Source organism: Ctenopharyngodon idella, chromosome 20 (genome assembly GCF_019924925.1).
Source record: "Ctenopharyngodon idella isolate HZGC_01 chromosome 20, HZGC01, whole genome shotgun sequence".
Taxonomy (NCBI): Eukaryota; Metazoa; Chordata; class Actinopteri; order Cypriniformes; family Xenocyprididae; genus Ctenopharyngodon; species Ctenopharyngodon idella.
The window spans coordinates 28439272-28460246 of NC_067239.1; the positions used below are offsets into that span (position 1 = coordinate 28439272).

General features: G+C 35.7%; 1 protein-coding gene across 4 annotated transcripts; it reads right to left on the reverse strand.

Annotated features, from left to right (window-relative positions):
• Positions 1-2825: 2825 nt before the first annotated feature.
• On the reverse strand, positions 2826-19875 carry gpcpd1 (glycerophosphocholine phosphodiesterase 1). 4 transcript variants are annotated; one of them, XM_051874757.1, is made up of 23 exons: positions 19784-19866; positions 19561-19696; positions 18884-18971; positions 17899-17989; positions 17717-17801; positions 16994-17012; positions 15949-15980; positions 15760-15835; positions 14414-14455; positions 14171-14294; positions 13104-13338; positions 12798-12960; positions 12344-12473; positions 12103-12157; positions 11914-12006; positions 11620-11697; positions 11482-11521; positions 10897-10955; positions 9258-9323; positions 8592-8728; positions 8261-8396; positions 7830-7990; positions 2826-3918 (listed from the first exon to the last, which is right to left on the reverse strand). In XM_051874757.1, exons 3-23 carry the CDS (start codon positions 18930-18932, stop codon positions 3738-3740), a joined length of 2052 nt encoding a protein of 683 aa, XP_051730717.1. In that variant the 5' UTR covers positions 18933-18971; positions 19561-19696; positions 19784-19866; the 3' UTR covers positions 2826-3737. The 4 variants fall into 4 exon arrangements, with proteins under 4 accessions (XP_051730717.1, XP_051730716.1, XP_051730719.1 ...); XM_051874756.1 differs by having other exon boundaries at positions 19791-19809; XM_051874759.1 differs by lacking the exons at positions 19561-19696; positions 19784-19866 and adding an exon at positions 19072-19300.
• Positions 19876-20975: the final 1100 nt, after the last annotated feature.

A 20975-nucleotide genomic window follows, 5' to 3' on the forward strand; every position in this document is an offset into this window, starting at 1 on the left:
AACAGTACCTGACATAGTGTACATATATTAAGGAAACAGGCAGAATTTTATAGTAGCGTATAGACTATTAAAGCTCAAAGTACAACTCATCCACAAAGTACAACAAAAGCACCAGACCTTTCCTGTTTATATAAAATGATGTCAGGAAAGGGCGGTTAGTTTCCCTTGCTTTGCTCTCTTTTTTTCAGCAATGTGTGGAAAACAATGACAGGTTACTGTTTCAAAACCTAGGGAGCTAGACAGCATTTCTGGGCATTATAAGTGACGGTAGGACGGTCACTCACTCGCTATTGTTTGAGACACAGCCAGTAAATAGGAGCAGCTTTGTTGGTGATTTTCCTTTGCTGCTTATATGTATAAGGTGGGAGAACAAATAGAAAGTGCTTACATGTTAAATATTAATGAACACGGCCACAGCTGCAGAGTGACATTACTCATGAAAGGCCATGCCAGATAAAAGAGTATTTCAACATGAAACATTTAAATGCCACATCTAGTGCCCTTACATGAAGTCAGATTACTCTAACACTTATAATCATCCTGTATAAAAGATGATTTGAGAAAAATTGTTCATTCTTGCTGAAAACCTTTCTGTGCTGGTCTGCTATGATTTGAGATGTAAAACACAGATCAAGCATAACATTATGACCACTGACAGGTGAAGTGAATAACACTGATCATCTCTTCATCACGGCACCTGTTAGTGGGTGGGATATATTAGGCAGCAAGTGAACATTTTGTCCTCAAAGTTGATGTGTTAGAAGCAGGAAGAATGGGCAAGCGTAAAGATTTGAGCAAGTTTGACAAAGGCCAAATTCTAATGGCTAGACGACTGGGTCAGAGCATCTCCAAAACTGCAGCTCTTGTGGGGTGTTCCCGGTCTGCAGTGGTCAGTATCTATCAAAAGTGCTCCAAGGAAGGAGCAGTGGTGAACCGGCGACAGGGTCATGGGCGGCCAAGGCTCATTGATGCACGTGGGGAGCGAAGGCTGGCCCGTGAGGTCCGATCCAACAGACGAGCTACTGTAGCTCAAGAAGTTAATGCTGGTTCTGATAGAAAGTTGTCAGAATACACAGTGCATCGTAGTTTGTTGCGTATGGGGCTGTATAGCCGCAGACCAGTCAGGGTGCCCATGCTGACCCCTGTCCACCGCCGAAAGAGCCAACAGTGGGCACGTGAACATCAGATCTGGACCACGGAGCAATGGAAGAAGGTGGCCTGGTCTGACGAATCACGTTTTCTTTTGCATCACGTGGAAGGCCGGGTGCGTGTGCATCACTTACCTGGGGAACACATGGCACCAGGATGCACTATGGGAAGAAGGCAAGCCGACAGAGGCAGTGTGATGCTTTGGGCAATGTTCTGCTGGGAATATATCCTGCCATCCATGTGGATGTTACTTTGACACGTACCACCTACCTAAGCATTGTTGCAGACCATGTACACCCTTTCATGGAAACGGTATTCCCTGGTGGCTGTGGCCTCTTTCAGCAGGATAATGCGTCCTGCCACAAAGCAAAAATGGTTTAGGAATGGTTTGAGGAGCACAACAACGAGTTTGAGGTGTTGACTTGGCCTCCAAATTCCCCAGATCTCAATCCAGTTGAGCATCTGTGGGATGTGCTGAACAAACAAGTCAGATCCATGGAGGCCCTACCTCGCAACTTACAGGACTTAAAGGATCTGCTGCTAACATCTTGGTGCCAGATACCACAGCACACCTTCAGGGGTCTAGTGGAGTCCATGCCTTGACAGGTCAGGGCTGTTTTGGCAGCAAAAGGGGGACCAACACAATATTAGGAAGGTGGTCATAATGTTATGCCTGATTGGTGTATGTTAGTGATTGATTACTGTGTGTGTGTGTGTACTCATTTAACCTACATTGCGAGGACCAAATTTCCCCACAGCAGTCAACCACAGCGGTCCCCACGAGGGAAATGGATTAATAAACATACTAAATGATGATTATTTGAAAATGTAAAAATGCATAAAGTTTTCTGTGATGGATAGAGCTAGTGTAGGGGGACAGAATAACAGTTTGTACAATATAAAAACCATTATGTCTATGGAAAGTTCTCATGAAGATACCGCTGACCAAAACATTCCTTGTTCTCAAACAAGCTATGTCCTGTCCCCAGAAACCTGATAAAACACCAACTTGCCCTTCTCCACGGGTTCCTCCTTCGAAATCTATTTTTATTTTTTTAAAAATGTAGCCTAGGCCTATGTGTGCAATTTACATTGTAGAACAAAATATTATTAAGTATTGTTATGTTTACCAATTTTTTTTAATTCATAGATAATAACAAATGAGATTTCAAATCATATTTTGTCCACTGAACTAGGAAATGTCCGCAGTTTTTATTTCAGAAATCGGGTCACCTTACTTTAACATACAAATTCCATACACAGTTTCGTTTATTTTATATTTATTTAATTAATATGATTATTTTTTATTATAAAGATTATTATTAATTATAATATAATTAACCGGAAATTAATCACTGTTTTATTTATATTATTTAACCAAAAAACACCACTGCACAGCAATATTTGCATACTAAATTATGATTTGTCTTTATTAAATATTCGCATCACGTTTCTTTTTTAAGTCTTGAAATAGAAAGTCACATAATTTAATAATGCAAAGTCCATTTTCCCTGTATAGTGCACTATAAGAAGTATCAGCCATTTTATAGCCTTTAGTTGTAGTGTACAATTTCATTCATATGTAGCGAACTACTTTCTACCCATAATGCAATAATGTACAACTAACGTATTACAATATTGGTGATATTGGGATCATAGTGAACAAAAGACACGGATTACATTTGTATTAAATGTTTATTCTGGCTCTCGGAGCGTTGTTCTGTTCTATGTTGGTATAGTGACACCCACCCCAGTGAGTGTGGATTCATACAGCAAGTTGCTGGAGTCCAGTGTGGCACTGAACAGCAAACATGCATGATTTCACTGCCCTGTAGTGAGGAAGCAGTATGAATGCATGCTGGGAGACAAGACCACACTGACACTCCGCAGCACATACATCAGACAGGTTTACAGAGGCACATTCATTCAAATATACACCCATTTACAGTGAATTGCACAGCTGAATAAAAAGTTTAAATTTTGTTCCACTGAAACCATCAGTGTAAATCTGTGGATGGATATAGTAGTGATAACAATAATAATATGCATGTTCATGAGTGTAATTTTAAAGACAAATTCCCTCAAAGTCTGTTTTTATAAGACAGGCCTTACTTTTAGCTAGTAAATAATGTCAAAATAATAGCTATTAAATAAAATTGCTATTTCTAGCTTTAAATGAATTTGAATTTTGAATTAGGCATTTTTGTTGTTCATGAAATTCTAATACTATATTACAAAAATGTTCTAAACTCATTCTGCAGATAAAGAAATCAATAAATACTAAATCTGAGGCTGAAGATCCTCTTATACAACAGAATATTAAGAATTATAAAACAAATATTTGCATTTAGGCAAAATACACATTTTTTGCACCCAAATATACAGAAAATTGGCTAAATACAGCAAACATACTGCCTTTGTGGAAGCTAGCGTTGTCCTTAATATCATTCTTTTGACATGATTATACTCTAAAGCATCTCAGACTCAAAGAAAGTTTGGCTTATTGACGGAGTGAATATGTGCATTAGTTTTGGTGCGTTGTGGGAAGATTACAGGCATAGAGTGAAGGTAAACTGGGTGTGTGGCTCTTAAGAGGAACTGAGGCCAGAGTCCGACTCCCCATTGGTCTCCTGGGATTTTCCTGCACAAGGAATGGAGGAGCACGGAATGCTGTAGGTGGAACAGGCGCATGTTTGGATGACATCCTTGAGAGAAACCTGTTCCTCTACATTGAAAATGTTTGACTGCTCAAGCTTGTCATCACAGATTCTGTGAATAAAAAAGAAAGAACAAATCATTATTTCATCTCTAGGTCAATCTGAGGGAGGGAATCAGGCAAAAAAAAAGGAGTGTCATCGAACAAGGAAAAGGCTAAAAGGAAGTTTCATTAACAAAAAGTTTGAAGTGAAGGGGAGGGGATCATACAAAGGTTTTGAACAAGAACAAAAATGTGAGTAGCTGATTAATTTCTGTTGTTTTATGATAAGCATGTCCACATGTTTGCCACAATCATCAAAGAGTAGACAGAATATTTAATTAGACATGAATGAAACGAAGATGTAAGCATTACAAGTACAGTCTGTGAAGTTAAATATTACAAATATGTCTTTCAAAAAATTCTGTGGACAAAAACAAAAACTTCAGAAAACATTATGACCTAGGACAATGAGACATTAAACAGACTGTGATTGTAGACACATTTTCATCCATATCAAATTCAAGTCAACTTGATAAAACAAAAAAAATACTTTTATTTCAAATCAGAATTGATTCAGGCCAAATGCAAGTTTAAAAAAAAAATAATAATAAATAAATAAAAAAAATAATAATACTAAATACATAATTAGCCAGCTGATAGCAGCATCAACTGAAAATTAAATTTGTTTAAAATAAACACGTATTTAATTTGATTAAAGGTTAAGAAGACCCATTTTAATGTCTTCTTTGGCATAAAATGCACTGGTGAAACGTTCACATTAAGGGGTTGTTTACATGACATCGTTGTCAACCAAAAAATGAAAACTTTTTATGTTTTGGCTGTTCATTTATACGACAACTGCGTTTTGGGGGCCTGAAAACGCAAACTTAAAAAAAGTGCACATTTTTGAAAATGATACCGTTATCATCTCCATGTAAACAACAAAAATGTCCATTTTTGTGCAAATGGTGATGTAGTGTGCTTAGTGTTTCTTTACAAAGTGACATCGCCAACTACTGGCCTGGCATGCAAAATACAGCAAATTTTTGTCGTTTTTGCAGATCCGTGCGAACGAGGATAATTTTGACGTTGTTGCGGTCTGTACGAGAAACTTTTTAAAAATGCAAAAGTGAAAATGTTTCCATTTTTAGTACTTGTCGTGTAAACATACCCTGAGATTGAGGGATATACATTAAATAATATTATATATATATATATATATATATAATTTATTTATTTTTTTTCATGTTGACTTTAAATATGTTGTCTGCTCTCACGAAGGTCAATAAATGCTACTATTAAAATGCCACATTCTCTTTCAGGATAAATAAAAATAACAACAGTCAGCCTAAAAATCTAACCTATCCTGCATGTATGAAACACGTTCCATTTGCATAGTCAAAAGAGGCTTCTGGGATATTATTTAGATTCACAAAAACAAGATATTCATTAAATGTTCCATCACCAACATAAGAAATTTTGACAACATGATATTTAGGTGATTTTCATGAAACAACTTCTGTACTTAAGTGACACAAATATATGCGTATATTTATTTCTACCATGATGTTTCTACCATCATGATGTCAGATGATGTATGTGCGTTTAAGAACATTATGCATACTGGTAGGCCCATTTCCATTGTCTCTTGGAAGACTTATGTTTATGTTTTACATTCACCATTACAAATGACACGACAAAACGTGTTTTTTGAGCACCCAGCTCTAATATATAATACTAATAATTATATAGAATATCTAACAGACAACATATTCGAATATAGTTTAGTTTAAGAACTGGCACGGAAAATGCGTTCAGAGTGAAATCATTCATATGTAGATAAATGCAGCTTTTTCTTATCAAGATACTTAGGCAAACTTGTTTGAGAGCAAAAGCCATCCATACATTCATTCTTCAATGATTAAGTCATTGAGGTCCACGCAGGGGATTCATGCACTGTTAACATAGCTAGTATTAAAAAAATCCACAGTGGAAAAAAAAAAAATGCACATCTGCACTGTAATTTGAGTAATATGGGTTCTGGGAGGAAAAATAGGTCACTCATATAAAGAGGAAGTCTCTAATGCTCAGAATGATGTAACAGGCAGCTGAACCTTAACCCAGTGGCCAATAATTTCAATAAAAGCCACTCAAAAATCATAAATCTACAGTTTAACTGCCTCACATCATTGCTGTAAAACACGGTTCTCTTGTTGCTAGTGGGCGAGCATGATCTGTCAGGCAGCAGGCAAATGGCAAAAAAAAACTAACAACTGGGAAAAAGACGACATTACTGGTATCAGAGGAAGTTGAAGCATTGGGTTTTGGCACCAAGCATTCATGTATTCTGCAAAAAGAGGCAAATTACCATAAAATGATGTAAGAAATATTCAAAAGGGGAAAGGAAAGATGTGAAAGAGTCAATACTGCATATAAATATTTGGGTTAAAATGGTAATCTTATGACTGTTTGGTAGTAGTGGGCTGTTATTGTGTGTGTGTGTGTGTGTGTGTGTTTGTGATTTATGAGAACACAAATTTGTATAATGACATGGGTATTACACTGGTATTACAATGTAAACATGAAATATGAGGACATTTCATGAGTCCTTATATTTAAAATGGCTTTAAAAACATACTAAACAATGCTTTATTAAAAATGTAAAAATGCAGAATGTTTTCTGTGATGGGTAGGTTTAGGGGTAGGGGGATAGAATGTACAGTATAAAAGCCATTATGCCTATGGAATGTCCTCACTTTGATAGCAAAACAAAGCTGTGTGTGTGTGTGTGTGTGTGTGTATTATATACAGTATATATATATATATATATATATATATATATATATATATATATATATAAAAAATATGAAAAATATTGATTTAAAAATCTATTCGAAATTGCACTGAAAATAATCATACCGGTTTGGAATGAACAGAGACAAGTACATGATGACAGAATTTTCATTTTTAGTTGAACTATTCCTTTAAAATTCATTTAACAGGAACACAGTTTCTCTGAACAGCTCTTTAAGGGTTTTAATGCAGTGGAGAAGGAACAAAAATACAGAACAAATATCAGCTGAACTGTCAGAAACTGCAAAAAACGGCAAACGCAGCATGTTATGTAAAACGTCAACATCTGTCAGTGTTTGATGGAAGTATGTCCTGTAAAACCGAGCTGTTTTTAAAGGATAAAATTTAAAACTACATTTTTAAGTGTGTGTATACACATACAAACACCATGATATTTACACAACAGTTGTAGAGATCTGATTAAAAACTTATTTTTGTGGTGCACTGCATAAATTCAGAACATGATTGATTAGTTTATTAGTTTAAACTTTACCCAAAATGAAACAGCCTCACTTAGACATGTGCTGATATGCCCATACTATCAGGGAACAGCCATAAACCTCTGCGTCATTTCCACAGAAATTCACATACAGACTGATATGGGCATTAAAGGTGTTGAAAGAGTCAACATGGCAGTCAAATTTACTGTGACAACATGACCTCTTGTAGGCTAATGCATTATGCATCTAGTTGATGATTACTCTTTCAACAATGTCTCTACATTGTCTAGAAACCGTTTCTAAAATAAAATCCCCTATCACTCGTTACGTATTGCCGTCACAGCTAGTTAGGACAAAAACTCTAAATAACATGGAAAAGACACCCTTTATCACTTGTAGCAGCACGTCTGATTAGGACGGTGTTGTAAATGTTAGTTTATGTTTATGATAACAATTTTCCACCTGCAGAATTAAACAGACTGCTATTGCTACTGTACCTTTATGGCGTTTACATGTAAATCACATCTGACTATCTGATTTCATATGTGAATGAGTAACAATATGATATGCCACATATTTGGACCAGAGAGGGAAAAGTGCAAGTAAACATAGTTCATCAACATGCTCAGCCCTACTAAATACTGCTGTTGAATTAGCATGGAAGGAACCAAAGACAAATCATAGCCCACCTGTCATATATGAGTCCATCAATGCCCTGGTCCCTCAGCTTCATCCTGTTCTCATGGTCGTTGTTATAGTCGCCCCAGCAGAAGACCACTAGTCCCTTGGACTGAGCCTCTCTGATGAACTCCATGTTCCTCAAGAGCTCATCAGTGTGGGCGCTGATTCCCTGTGAGTGCATACAAAAGCAAGTTGTTTAGTCTTTGTGACGAAATTTGACGTGGCACCAATTTAAAGAGAACAAAACAGCCATATTCCTCTTGCAGTTTAGACAAAACATGATTAGATCTCTTTTACTTCATAGTTTTAGAAAGTTTGTGATTACACACAGTTTTATTATGCTGCCAAAACTGGGCATCTCTCCATGCTATTTCAAAACTATGTTCTGAAGTATCAAAAGCTGTGCTATTACACCATCAGGCTGTGTGCGTTCTCTCACCAGTATGTTCTCACTCTGAGCAAAGCTCATTGCGATCTTAGTGCTCTGACAGCGGATGTCCATGAGTTCAGGGTAGAGGTCTGTCACTCCTTGGGTCAGAAACAGGATAGGGTATTTGTTCTGCTTTTGCCTCACCCTGATGAAGAGAAAACCATTTATTACAACTTAAACACAACATGCAATCAAGATTGACTGAAGATTTTCACTGTTCATATTAGTTAATGCATTAACTAATGTTAACAAATGAGACCTTATTATAAAGTGTTACCGTAAAAATATACATTATCCTAAACATCATCATTAGAATATGCACGTGAACTAGGTCTCTTACATTGTGCAAACATCAGGATCAAAGCATGAGAAGACTATCCTCCTCTTGCCGGCATTCTGCAGCACGCATGTGAGGATGATGTCCAAGAACTGATTCATGTTGAAGTAGGTAGAGAGCTTTGCATCCCAGGAGCCATCCTGTTTGGAGGAACAGATACAATGAGGGTGTTTTTTTTCCATTAACACAGAGATCAAACATCACACATAATAATAATAATAATAATAATAATAATACGTTTTATTTATATAGCGCCTTTCCAGGGCTCAAGGACGCTTTACAATTATCAAGGAAGAGATAATACAAGTAGACAATGATGAAAACAATAATGGACAGGGAAGCATACAGAAGAATAGAGTCAAATACAGAAATACAAAACAGGACTTAAGAGACATAACATAACATTCAGAGAAATATTAGTAATAATGCAGAGCAATCAATTCATCAAATCAGAGGTATAACATTCAGAAAACAGGTGAGTTTTGAGTAATGATTTAAATTCAGAGATATTATTAACACAACAGAGTGAGCGGGGGAGAGAATTCCAGAGTTTGGGTGCGATAGTACTGAATGATCTGCCCCCCATTGAAGAGAGGCGATGCCGAGGGACAACGAGAAGACCAGAGTCAGAGGAACGTAGTGACACATATCGCTTGGAGCAACACAAACCTTAAACTGACAGATCCACTTCAGCTCAATGTTGAATCCCACATGATCTGGAACAGCCTGGAATATCTGCAACATGATGTCAAATGAGAAAAGAAGTTAACCAAGCAGTATGGATGGGTGACAAACATTTATCACAATGTTCTAAAATCTTTTGGTTGATTAAAAAAAAAAAAAACTATATATATATATATATGTAAATATACATATATATTAGGGGTGTAACGGTACATGTATTTGTCCCGAACCGTCACGGTACGGACGTCACGGTTCGGTTCATCCAGTATACCGATGAATACAGGAGATCCACACTCCAATCCAGAAGGGGGCGCGCACAGTAATGCTTTTTAGCCTATTTTTTAACCAACGTTAACCACCAATAATCGCAATAAGCTCTGTGTTTATCTTTCGATAAGAAACAAAGTGCCAGCTTTCAAATTCTGTCCATTTTATCAAGAAATTCAAACAATAAATGCCGTTTTGACACTTTTTGATGTGGCACTTCAAATGGTAGCGCAAAGCGCGAGTGAACGCGATCATCCCTTCCTCTTCACTACTACAGAATGAACATAAATGAACATGAAGGTATGCTGAAAGATACAGTACAACTTGTTTCAACCGCGGAAAGATGTCAGTAAAACAGTTCGTAAACAATATGTTACGTAGTATTACATTTACCTCAGAAAAGCCATTCAGTGTCAACAGCTTGTTAGTTCGCTAGAGAAATGAACTGTTTCGCTATATATATGCACTATAGAGTCCCGCCCCTTTTCAGCGCTGCGCTTGTAGTCTTTTGTCTTCCGGTTTGTATTTCCACAGCGATCTTACGTATTGATGAATGAACTGCTCGTTTTAAAATCTTCCCGTTCTACTGACATTTGTTAAGACATCTGCTTTAAACATTACAATGCTCATGATAACTTTCATTAACTCTACAACAAGTAAATCCACTTCACCAGCTAAATATTCTTTGATAGTGATGCCATAGAAATATACAGAGCTACCGCAAAAACGGAAGTTCAAAGACAATATTATAAAGATGGCGGCGGACTTGTTTCCTTGGCGCATAAGGTCTATATTAGCCTATATTTTAATTATATTTAACTTAACCTGTTAATATAAGGCCTAAATAAATCCATCATGAAAACAAGTTATGACAGCCACTGTGTAAATGATTATTTTTCAACAACGAATTGGAGAAACAGAAGTTAATGCAAAAACTGCCTTATGTGTAATTTACATGCTTACAATACATCCATTTTTATTATTATTTGAGTGTTGATGATTATGTCTAAAAATAAATAGCAACTGAATTTAATAATTTGGGCTCTGTTGTTAATTGTAACCTTTATTATTGTAATGTGCAAGTAAGGGCTTCCTAATAGTTTACAGCATTAGCAGAGACAGATTTTTTTCTCCTCAAGAAAATTTTAATTATAATTGAATACATTTAAAGACAGAGATACAGTTGGTTCAGTAAAAAAATTGTTTTGTTTTCTCACCCTGCTGTACCGAACCCGTACCGAACCGTGACTTCAAAACTGAGGTACGTACCGAACCGTCATGTTTGTGTACTGTTACACCCCTAATATTATATATATATATATATATATATATATAAGAAAATAAAATGCTGTCACACCTGTGAAAGGGAAGGGAAAGGCTGGTGCTCATCTATATATTCCTCTTCATCCTGCAAGTCTGCAAGACAAACACCACAAAAGTAAGAATCTTTATCTATTCAACAGTTAACTGTTTATTTAGCTCAACACAGCTCAACGGAGGCCTGTGTTCGGCAAGTATTTTTTAAAACTATAAGCACTAAAATTAATACAAAATAAAATTTACAGCAAATAAAGTTTTTTTTTTTTTTCTTAAAGTACAAGACTGTATGCTTATTAATGAACTATCCTAAGTATTGCAAATGATTTAATAGCCAGGGTTTTTTCTTCATTATCAGAAAACATTTATACTGTCTTTTATGCACTACCACATGCTATAAGAACTAATGTTAAGTGAAATAGGGGTAAAACACTGTTTAACAGTCTTAGAGTTCATGATAGATCTGTCTTGAAAGATTTATATGTTATTGCTAAAAGTGTTTCACTATGGTGATTTTGATTTTTACTTCTGGAACCTGAATGTTATATAATGATCAGTCATCATTATATATGATAACTGATCATTTTGCAGTTTTGTGACATGAATTATTGTTTGACAATTGTACCTTTATGGTCATGAACTTCCATGGCAGTTGTATGGTCCAGCTAAGAAAGACAAACACATTTATACTCATCAATATCAGCATGGAGATAATTGCATTTCATTGTTCAAATAAGGTAAAAGAATCTGAAATAAGTCTTACTTTTAAAAGCTGAAGTTGGTCAAACGTAAGATCCTTGACGGGAACTTCGAACAATACCATTGAATTCTTGTCATTTTTCTATAAAAGGACACAAAAATGTAAAAGGGTGAAAATAGATCTTTCTTTTTTATTATGTTTTGCAATTTTAGACTGTTCCAAGTCTGAATTAAAATGGTTTAAGTAGGAAGTCTTCAGTCGGAGTCAAAACAAAAGCTATACTGAAGGACACAATGCGAGTCGTTCAAATGATAGTAACTTCTCACTGCACTAATGTAAGCCAAATGGAACTGTTACCTTTTTAGTTGAAATACAGCAGGTGAGGTCGTGATACACGATTGGAACTAAATCTTTAGACAAATGAACATCAAACTCTACATAAGCGGCTCCCTGTGATGAAAACAAAACAGATATGATTTAGTCTTTTATATCATATAACAAAACTTCATGCATTTTGGTAGAGCTGCATTCTTTATTTACACTCACATGGTTGGCTGCACTCAGAAATGAGGCAATTGTGTTTTCCCTGATCTTGTGATGCCTGTAATAAAAGAGCAACTTATTTCTTTCTGTTAAACATGTACTTTTTGATACTTTGTTCATGCAGCAAAGTTATGTGTGCTTATTGTGCTTTCTTGATGCCTTGTGTGGACCTACCCATAAGGACAAACACTAAATCCAAGCGGACAAGCCCTTGCAGCAGATCAACCACACTTTCGCTACTCACCTGGCAGCATGTGTGCTCCCTGCTCCTCTGTGTCCAACAACCAAAGGGCTCCTTTTCTTCCAGTATTTGGTGAAAGACTGACTCATGTCACATTGAAGGCCTTGGATAGGACGCGTCACCAGGTAATCCACTGAAATTGCATCAAGAATAAAAGCATTTACTTAATGTATTAATTTCAGTGAAGTCAACACTTAATGGTTAAACTTCAGCACATCAATAAATGAAAGGCATATAAACTCATTATCTAGCTACTAAGCAACAATTCAAACTGGGCAGATCTTGCCAACATGACCATATTTACATAGTCTGTGACATGTTTACAGAGGCAAATGTTGTGTACAAGCAGCAAAAGAACAGGTCCCATCATGGGCAACAGGAATGTACATTAGTTTTATGGTGTAAAACAAATGAGACCAGACAAAATAACACCAGTGCATTGTGGTACAGATTATACCTCTGACTTTTCCAATAGTCTGTCTGGCGTTTCGACTCATGATGGGCAGGGTGACTACACCCAAATCTTTTCCGTTCTCCACAAAAGAGGATGACAAGAGGCATGCGGTGCCTACGTGGCCTGGATGAGCATCACCCTGAACCACAGGTTCACTCAAGTCCTCCTAAACCACAAAGAGATGACAGAATAGTCCTGAGTCACCAAGAGGATCCATGCAAAATTCATGTAAATCATTTAATAAATACTTTGTGATACAGTTGTGGTCATCTTTATATGAAGCAACACCAAAGGCCATCGTTCACGAACCTCAAAGAACTCAAAGGTGAGCTCTAGGTTGTCAGGGTCCATGGTGTGAATAATGTATTCTGTCCACTTGGAGGGTTCCAGAGCGTATCCACATTCTGGCTGGGAATGACGAGACTTATATCCGCCATCACTGATCATACTGATCTCCAGCGTAGTGGTCATCTTATGCCATGATGAAGGGCTTTCTTCTTCTTCGTCGTCTTCTTCTTCAATTCCTTCCAGCATCAACTTCAATCTAAAACAGCCATTAATTAGGTAAATTATATTTTAACATGTTCTCAAAAAGTGAAATAAGGCATCAAAATATACATTAAGGTATAATGTGAAGTCAAAAAGACGAATAAATGTTTAGTACTTGTTCTAAAAGAAAGTACACTGTTTGAATTGTAAAAATAAGCTATCTGCTTGCAACATAGTACATAAATAAGACCTTTATAAATAAATTTGTCTGACTGACCTCGAGATAAGCTTTTTAAGACTTTGTTCACACTGTCTAAATCTGATTATTTGTGTATCCAATTGGAATCTGATCTAAATGATTGACTGTCCACACTGTGTATCGCAACTGTTCAGATCTGATTTGTGTGTCCCATGGCTCTCTTTTGTTTTTTCCAAAATATCTGCATTTTCTTTCCATGGCAATGATGTTGCGTTGGTATGCCAAAAACAACATGGACGGGTTTGCATTGTTGACAATGACAATATGTGGCAGCAGCAGCACTGGACTACTAATGAAGCAGAGACAGAAATGGAGGCTGACAACAACACAACACAAACCTTGTTTTCTGCAACAACATCTGACGAGTTTACGATTTAAATGGCGTGAAAAGTGAAAAAGTGACATATAAGCAAAAAACCTAAACCTAATTGAAATCGGTTCAGACTGAAACGGATTTCCAGAAATGAGATTTGAAAAGGATTTCAAACCACATGTAATTTTTTGCCATTCACACTTGCTAAATATGATAGGATTCCAATTGGATATGCACAAAAATAGAATTTGGACTGACAGTCTAAATGAGGGTGAAGAGTTAAATGTGTGTTCTGTTTTCTGTGAAGGCTGTTACCTGAAGCGTGACTTCTTAAATTTTTTCTTAGTAATAGATACTGGAGGTTTCACGGAGTAATGAAGCCTGAGACGAATTTCTGTCTGGCCCGTCAACCACCCAGAGTCCACACACTCAACACCATCTGCAGATCAAACAAATTTTATTTGCCTGTTAAAATAAAATGATATGAAAGAATGTTCTGAATTTGAGGTGAGGGTGCCTTCAAACATGTGTTTATGTAATTTCAATTTTCAAACTTACTATGGACTCCAAAATGTCCATCGTCAATCACATGCTCTGGTTCTGCAAGAAACAAACAAAAATTAATATGGAAGGTCAACCACTCATGCTACAAAAGATAGAGTCACCAGTACAGAGCAAACAGTGCTGACATGAGACATTTATTTTCTGGTTTATTTCTTAAACAATCTAAATGTAAAGATAAAATAAGTCTTCAGTTTGCTCTGTACAGGATGGAGATCTACACATTTGTAGCCAGTATATTCTATACAAGCAAAATTGGGCATGTTAGAGTTTAAGAGGAACAGTAGAGATAGTAATGAAAGGATTATTATTTGGTTAAATGTATCTTAACAAATGTTAAATAATAATAATAATAACAACCTAAATGCATAATTTAACATAAGTGTTACCATGCAAGCAAATTGTTTTTGTGGCAACACAAGCACAAAGAAATGCTGACATCTGGAGCAAACAGTTACATGATTAAAATTATGAATCCTGCCTAGCAAAAACTAAAAACAAACATAAAAATAGTATAATGCCCTTAAAACGTATTGTTTTGAATAGTTTGTTAAATGCATGTATTAAATGTGTGTCGTTGCACGCAAATAAAGAAGTGTTGAATGCATGTGTGTTTCAAAAACGGATTTTTAGTGTAAAAATCAACTCAAAATAATGAATGCGATTGTTTGAAAGCGTTTTTTCAGAGTTTAAAAATGTAAAGTGGCTAAATTAGGGGAGGGCAACAAAAGCAAAAAAAAAAGCATTGCTTGTAAACACAGGAATGCACCAGCAGAAACAGCTGTTTGTGTAAGATGGGTAATAGCCCACTAGATGTTTTGGTTTCTAATAACTGATCCATAAGGTTCCCTTAAGTGGCTTTTACTGACCTTACATCTGTCCATGACAAATAAAACTGAAATCAACATTAAAGACAACATGAAATAAAAAATGCATTATCTTCTTTAGAACATGCATCAATGATTCCTGCACAACAAGACCAGGGTATTAGGGTTATTTGCTTTCTAAATAAATGTCGCTGGTTTTATTGTGCACGATTCATTTATGCATTGTCTAAAAGAAAATAATGTGGGCAGGGAAAAATAATATTAACCAACAAAAATAATGGCCACTTTATGTTGCAGAAATGTTCTGAGATATAAAATCACATTACTTCCCACTAGATTCATTGACTTGAAAATATGTGAAATGTGTTGTGAATGTTTCATGTTGTCTTTAAAAAGCTGACGTCAGAATGTATTTATAATGTACGTTTGGGGACAAACTGATCTGTATGTAGTAAGCATAAAGGACGGAGTCTACGGTTTCATTAGACACATGTGCACTATTCTGGGATCAGATACCTGAGGGACTCAATGAGCGTGGCAGCTGATGGGTCTCCCATCTATTGACTATGACTTGACATGGCCCACCAGCATTCTGTAATTCCAAATGGGGGTTAAGATTATGGACAGATTTTGGAAAAACAAAGCCCACTTTGGCCATTCAAACCAAAGTTTCACTCCCGAAAAAAGAATATGAGGCATATTCACCACTTTCTGCCAGCCAGCCAATTGGTTGACATCTGAAAAGTGGACCAATTAGTCACAAAAAACACATTGTCATTTTTCACAGTGTTCAACTAAAGATCTCCAGGTTATTTACATGCAAAAAAAGCTTTGAAAATCCCTGTACTTACCATTTAGCTTAAAATGTTATGTAATGGGATTATTTTTCCTCTAATAGTTCGCTGATACGCTTAACTATGAGAAAATGGTTCTAAATTTTTAATTCTTGCTGAAAATAATTCTGCTTCTAAATTTTAAAAGAATATTTCTGGCTGTGAGATAGCAGTTGATGTGTAAATATTATGTATGAGGGACACAGCATGTTAGGAGGGGCTTGCAGGAAACCTGCAGTCACTGTTCCAGAAAATTTCTTCAGGGGAAAAAAAAACCGGAAACTTCCCAGCACAGAGTCAAGTTCAGATAAAAGAGATTAACAGCTGTGATAAGAAAGACCTGGAAATGGCTATGTAAAAAAATTACATTTAAATACTTAAGTACCCTAAGAATTAAAGATGAATAAAAGAAAGCCCTTGAGGACTGTTTGTAAAAGACATAAATAGGGCTGTCACGATTCCTCAATTAAATTCGAGTACTCGATTTTAAAAAATTCTCGATTGCAATTTGCCCTTGTCGAGTAACCGGCAAAATACCAGAAGTGGCGCATTCCAAGTACGAGAATCCATGAACCGTATAATTAGACCGTTTTCTAAGGCTGCACGATGTATTAAAACCATTTAACAACCATACTGTGGCATTGTGTTATTGTGAATTCACAAAGGCTGCGATTCAATTAAATAAATATATGACGTGGGTTCTAGATCTATTTTTATTCCCACAAAAAATATCCAATTACTCGATTAATCATCAAAATAATCACCGATTACTCGATTACCAAAATAATCATTAGTGACAGCCCTAGACATAAACACATCCCATATGCGAATGCAATCCATATGCAATCTGCAGTCATACACGTATAATAAAACAGTTGGATATAATCATGAATATCACAAACAATATCAGTACATACCGCATAGATTATGATGAGTCTTTAAGAAAGATAAAAAAAAAAAAAAAAAATGTTATAGACAACAGAGATGCACCGATACTAAATTTCTCCACCGATAGCCGATTATTCAGTGATATCTGCTGATACCGATAGGTTGAGGGTTCTGCCTTTTAAACCTTCTTTTAAAATTATAATTAATGATTAAACATTATATTTTTAATTATTATATTTGGAAAGAAATGCACATAAAAAATGGAATATTATGAATGGAATATTCTCTCCATTTCATCAACTTGTTTCAGAGTAACTGGTATCAGTTATAATATAATAAATATTAACACACATTAACTAAATTTTGAACATTAAATTAATATTTCTTAACTTTCTAATGTTATTAATTCATATAATTACTATTAATATTGAACATCAAACTGGTTTCTTAGCATTTTCTTTACACAAAGCCCAAATGCAGAGCATTTTCCTGCCCTCTTTTGATTGACAGAATATATCGGCCCTGACTATCAGCTATTTTTTAACAGCGTGATAGCATGAAAATTTGCTTTTATCAGCCGATATTGCTTATTGGCTGATATATCGGTGCATCTCTAATAAACAACAACATCTATAAATAAATAAAGCTGAGACTACTCTTTAAAAGTGTTAGGAAATCAGTTCACCATTGGACCTTTAAAGATTAATTTATGTCTTATATCATGTTTGTTTACTAGGAAACGAAAATCTCACCTTAGATTCCAAAATGAATCCCTTGAAATAGCGATATCTAGTTTCACTCCCTTTAGGAAGCTGAATGGTAGTTCTCCACAGGGTGCTGTGGTGAGACCAGCAAAACACAAGATAAATATGTGTGTCAAGGGTAACTGTGATTGTGCTGAATAGGGAAACTTAAGATGGCACTGCACATGTACCCATCCTCCTCCGCTGGCTGTAAAGTCACGGCTTTTTGATGGCACCAGCTGCCCAGGGTTTCACAACTGCCAACCACTGCTATTACCTCACCTGATACAGAAGAGAGACAAAATAGTTAATTTTTTCTCTCCTTTGTGGTAAGCGAAGGAATGTCTCCAGGCGATATGGTGCAGAAATATTACAGTCTATTACAGTATCATGTCAACACTTGCACAGTTAACAATAAATACAAATACATGTGGTTAATAATAACTTCATAACTTCTTAACTAAACATTACTTTATTATTCTCACAATTTATTACATTTTAATTGGTAATGCTTTATAAATGCTTTATAATAACACTGGGCAGCTAGTTGTATTCCTCATTTGCAAGTCTCTCTGGATAAATGAAAATGAATAAATATAAATGTAATGTAAAATATAATATATTTCATTATTACCATTGACACATTATTACATGATATAATGATTTAAATCACATTTAAAATAAATTATGCGAACTGAATGCCTTCAAAATCTAAAGAGATTTAAAAGTCTAAGTACAATGGACTAGGGATTGCATGCTTTCCTATGTGGGAGTACTCGTGTCATTAAGTTCAAACTCGGATCTGATTAAAGTATCATGTCGTAACTTATGTTTGCCTTTAATCTAAATTATCTCAAACAAAACAAAACATTATAGCATTTGCTATATAAAGGGTATTATGACTAGACTCATGTTTAGCAACTGAACAAACTCCAAAGATCCCAAAGTTAAACTTACAGAATTTTAATTAGACCACCCTGATTGTTTTTATTAATAAAATATTTTGAGATTACAGTGCACCTTTAACTTAATCACATTTTGTAAGTGGCCAAAAGAAAAGACTATGTTATTTTATTTCACATTTGAACTTCTGATTGACAATATAAATATTGTGAATTACTTTTTATTAAAAGTTGTACAATGTGTTATTCTCTTTTATTGAATTATTTCTCTTACCCGGTGATGTGGTCCCTCTCACTGTCAGAGTCACACTAGTGCTGTCCATTACTGACACACGGGCAGATGGAGATGTGAATGAAGAGACCTAAAACACAGGAAAAGAAACACATCTGTTTTCCAATGTAAACAAATCAAAGCCACGTTAAGAGCATCAGCTGATCTGGATTTGCTCCGTGTTCCAATACCTTAGTTCTTTAAGATTCCATTTTATTATTATATTTATACAATTATATTAAAGATTAAAACGCGCCTTAAACATAAACAGAAATATATATAACTGCCCCTGGTGGCAATATTAGAGAGTGAAAACTAATATTGTGTCTTTTTCTTTAATGTAAAAACGGTCTTTAAGAGCTGAGCAACCGGTTCAACTACAATATGATTAAAACTCAACCGCTTGAGTTGGAGGAAGCAAAATCAACACGGTCTGAACCGGCTACAGCCGGTTACTGTCAGTGACAACAACACCCGGTATCCGAGAATGTTGCTCAAACATAGTAAGCTGCCTACCTAGACAACATTGTTGAACGCGACTATGGATGCCTAAAATGCTACCTAGATAGGGAGCCCAGGGAGGTTTTGAGACACATTCACTGTATATAAATGTATAGCGTACATTCAGTGTCGAGTCCGGCCGATACAGTAATTAAAAAACATGATAAACTGACAATTACCTGAGTTTAAAGATAAACATCCATCCTTTTGTACGGAGGTACCGGGAAACGTTAATCGCGCGCTGACGTGCCCATGTTTACATGCACGCGGATCTGAAAGCCCGGTAATGCGACACCGTTAACTGTACACCATTTTCTAAAACAAATTAATCGAGGTATCAGGGTTAAAACTATTACGTCTCTCAATTATTCGAGTATGTGTACTTGTTGAAACAAAACATACGATTTACAGGTTAAAATAGCGTTGAGAAGATGACTTTGTTACAGGAAATAAAAATGAGAGAGGACTTGAACAGCTTGGCTCCGCCTCTTTGCGTTTTTTGAGCGCATATGATTGGTGGAAGAAGTGATTGGCGTTTGATGGGCGGGTCTTCCTCACTGACGCTCATGTTGGGTGGAGTTCGTCGACACAAGATGTGCTTACGATGCAGTCAAATACAATAAGTGTAATACAGTAAATTAATAAATGAATTTATATATATTTATATATATAGCCTATATATATATATATATATATATATATATATATATATATGCTATAGTATTTTTTATATTGAGAATATACTTTCTGTAGCCTACATTTTGTGCATTATCTAGTATATTTATTTATACCTTATTAAAAATGTTTAATGTCTACTTTATCATTTTCTTTCTTTGCACTCTGCAAAAATCAGTTCACTGCCATCCAATTACATAATCATTAAACTTGGAAACTTTGATACGTCTGTCTGTCTGAACAGAAGTCAGATGTCTTCTTAACATGAAAGTTTTTCCATATTGAGACTAATCAATTAATTTTATGGCTGGTGAGCAGATTAAGTTAACATAGGCCTACTGGAGGAAACAAGCCAAGTAATGTTTTTAATTAAAATGTAATAGAATATGCATGCTAAATTGAAAAGGTTATAAAGGACAGATGAACCTTTGCTGTAAAATGAGAATAACAGAGACATTGATTTTTCTCGTGACCCATCTTTCAGTTGAACCGGTTGCATAATGAGGTGTCTGGACAGGACAGAACACAACTCTGTGTTGCATAACAGAGGTCAGTCAGGCACACACGTGTTTAAGAAAAAAGTTTAGGGGAAAATAGATAGAGAGAGTAAGAAAGTTCAGAACAGCATGACCCGGATTCATGCAATGCAAAGATAAACCATATCTTCAGTCATAAATTAGTTTTGCTTAGTCCTTGATTTCTTTATGATGGATGTTTGCTGCCTCCAGTAGCTCTTCCTGTTGTCTGTGTGAGCCATTGAGGGGTAAAATACAATTGGTCTTTTGAAATGAAGGCTATTGCTCCCAGAATGGTGAATGCTGGCTATTTGGCAGTGCTTAGCACAACTGAATGGATGAGACTGCAGGATTATAAATATTTAATGAGTCAGTCTCTTTTTCTCTATTTACCCCATTTTCAC

Excerpts from the sequence above, each read along its gene's own strand:
- gpcpd1 (XM_051874757.1), bottom strand. The coding sequence starts at position 18,932 with ATGGACAGCACTAGTGTGACTCTGACAGTGAGAGGGACCACATCACCG. Across the intron at positions 12,961-13,103 it reads TCACCTTTGAGTTCTTTGAG|GAGGACTTGAGTGAACCTGT; the intron begins GTTCGTGAACGA and ends TTTGTGGTTTAG. Across the intron at positions 8,397-8,591 it reads GATCCTGATGTTTGCACAAT|GGTGAGGCAAAAGCAGAACA; the intron begins GTAAGAGACCTA and ends TCTCTTCATCAG.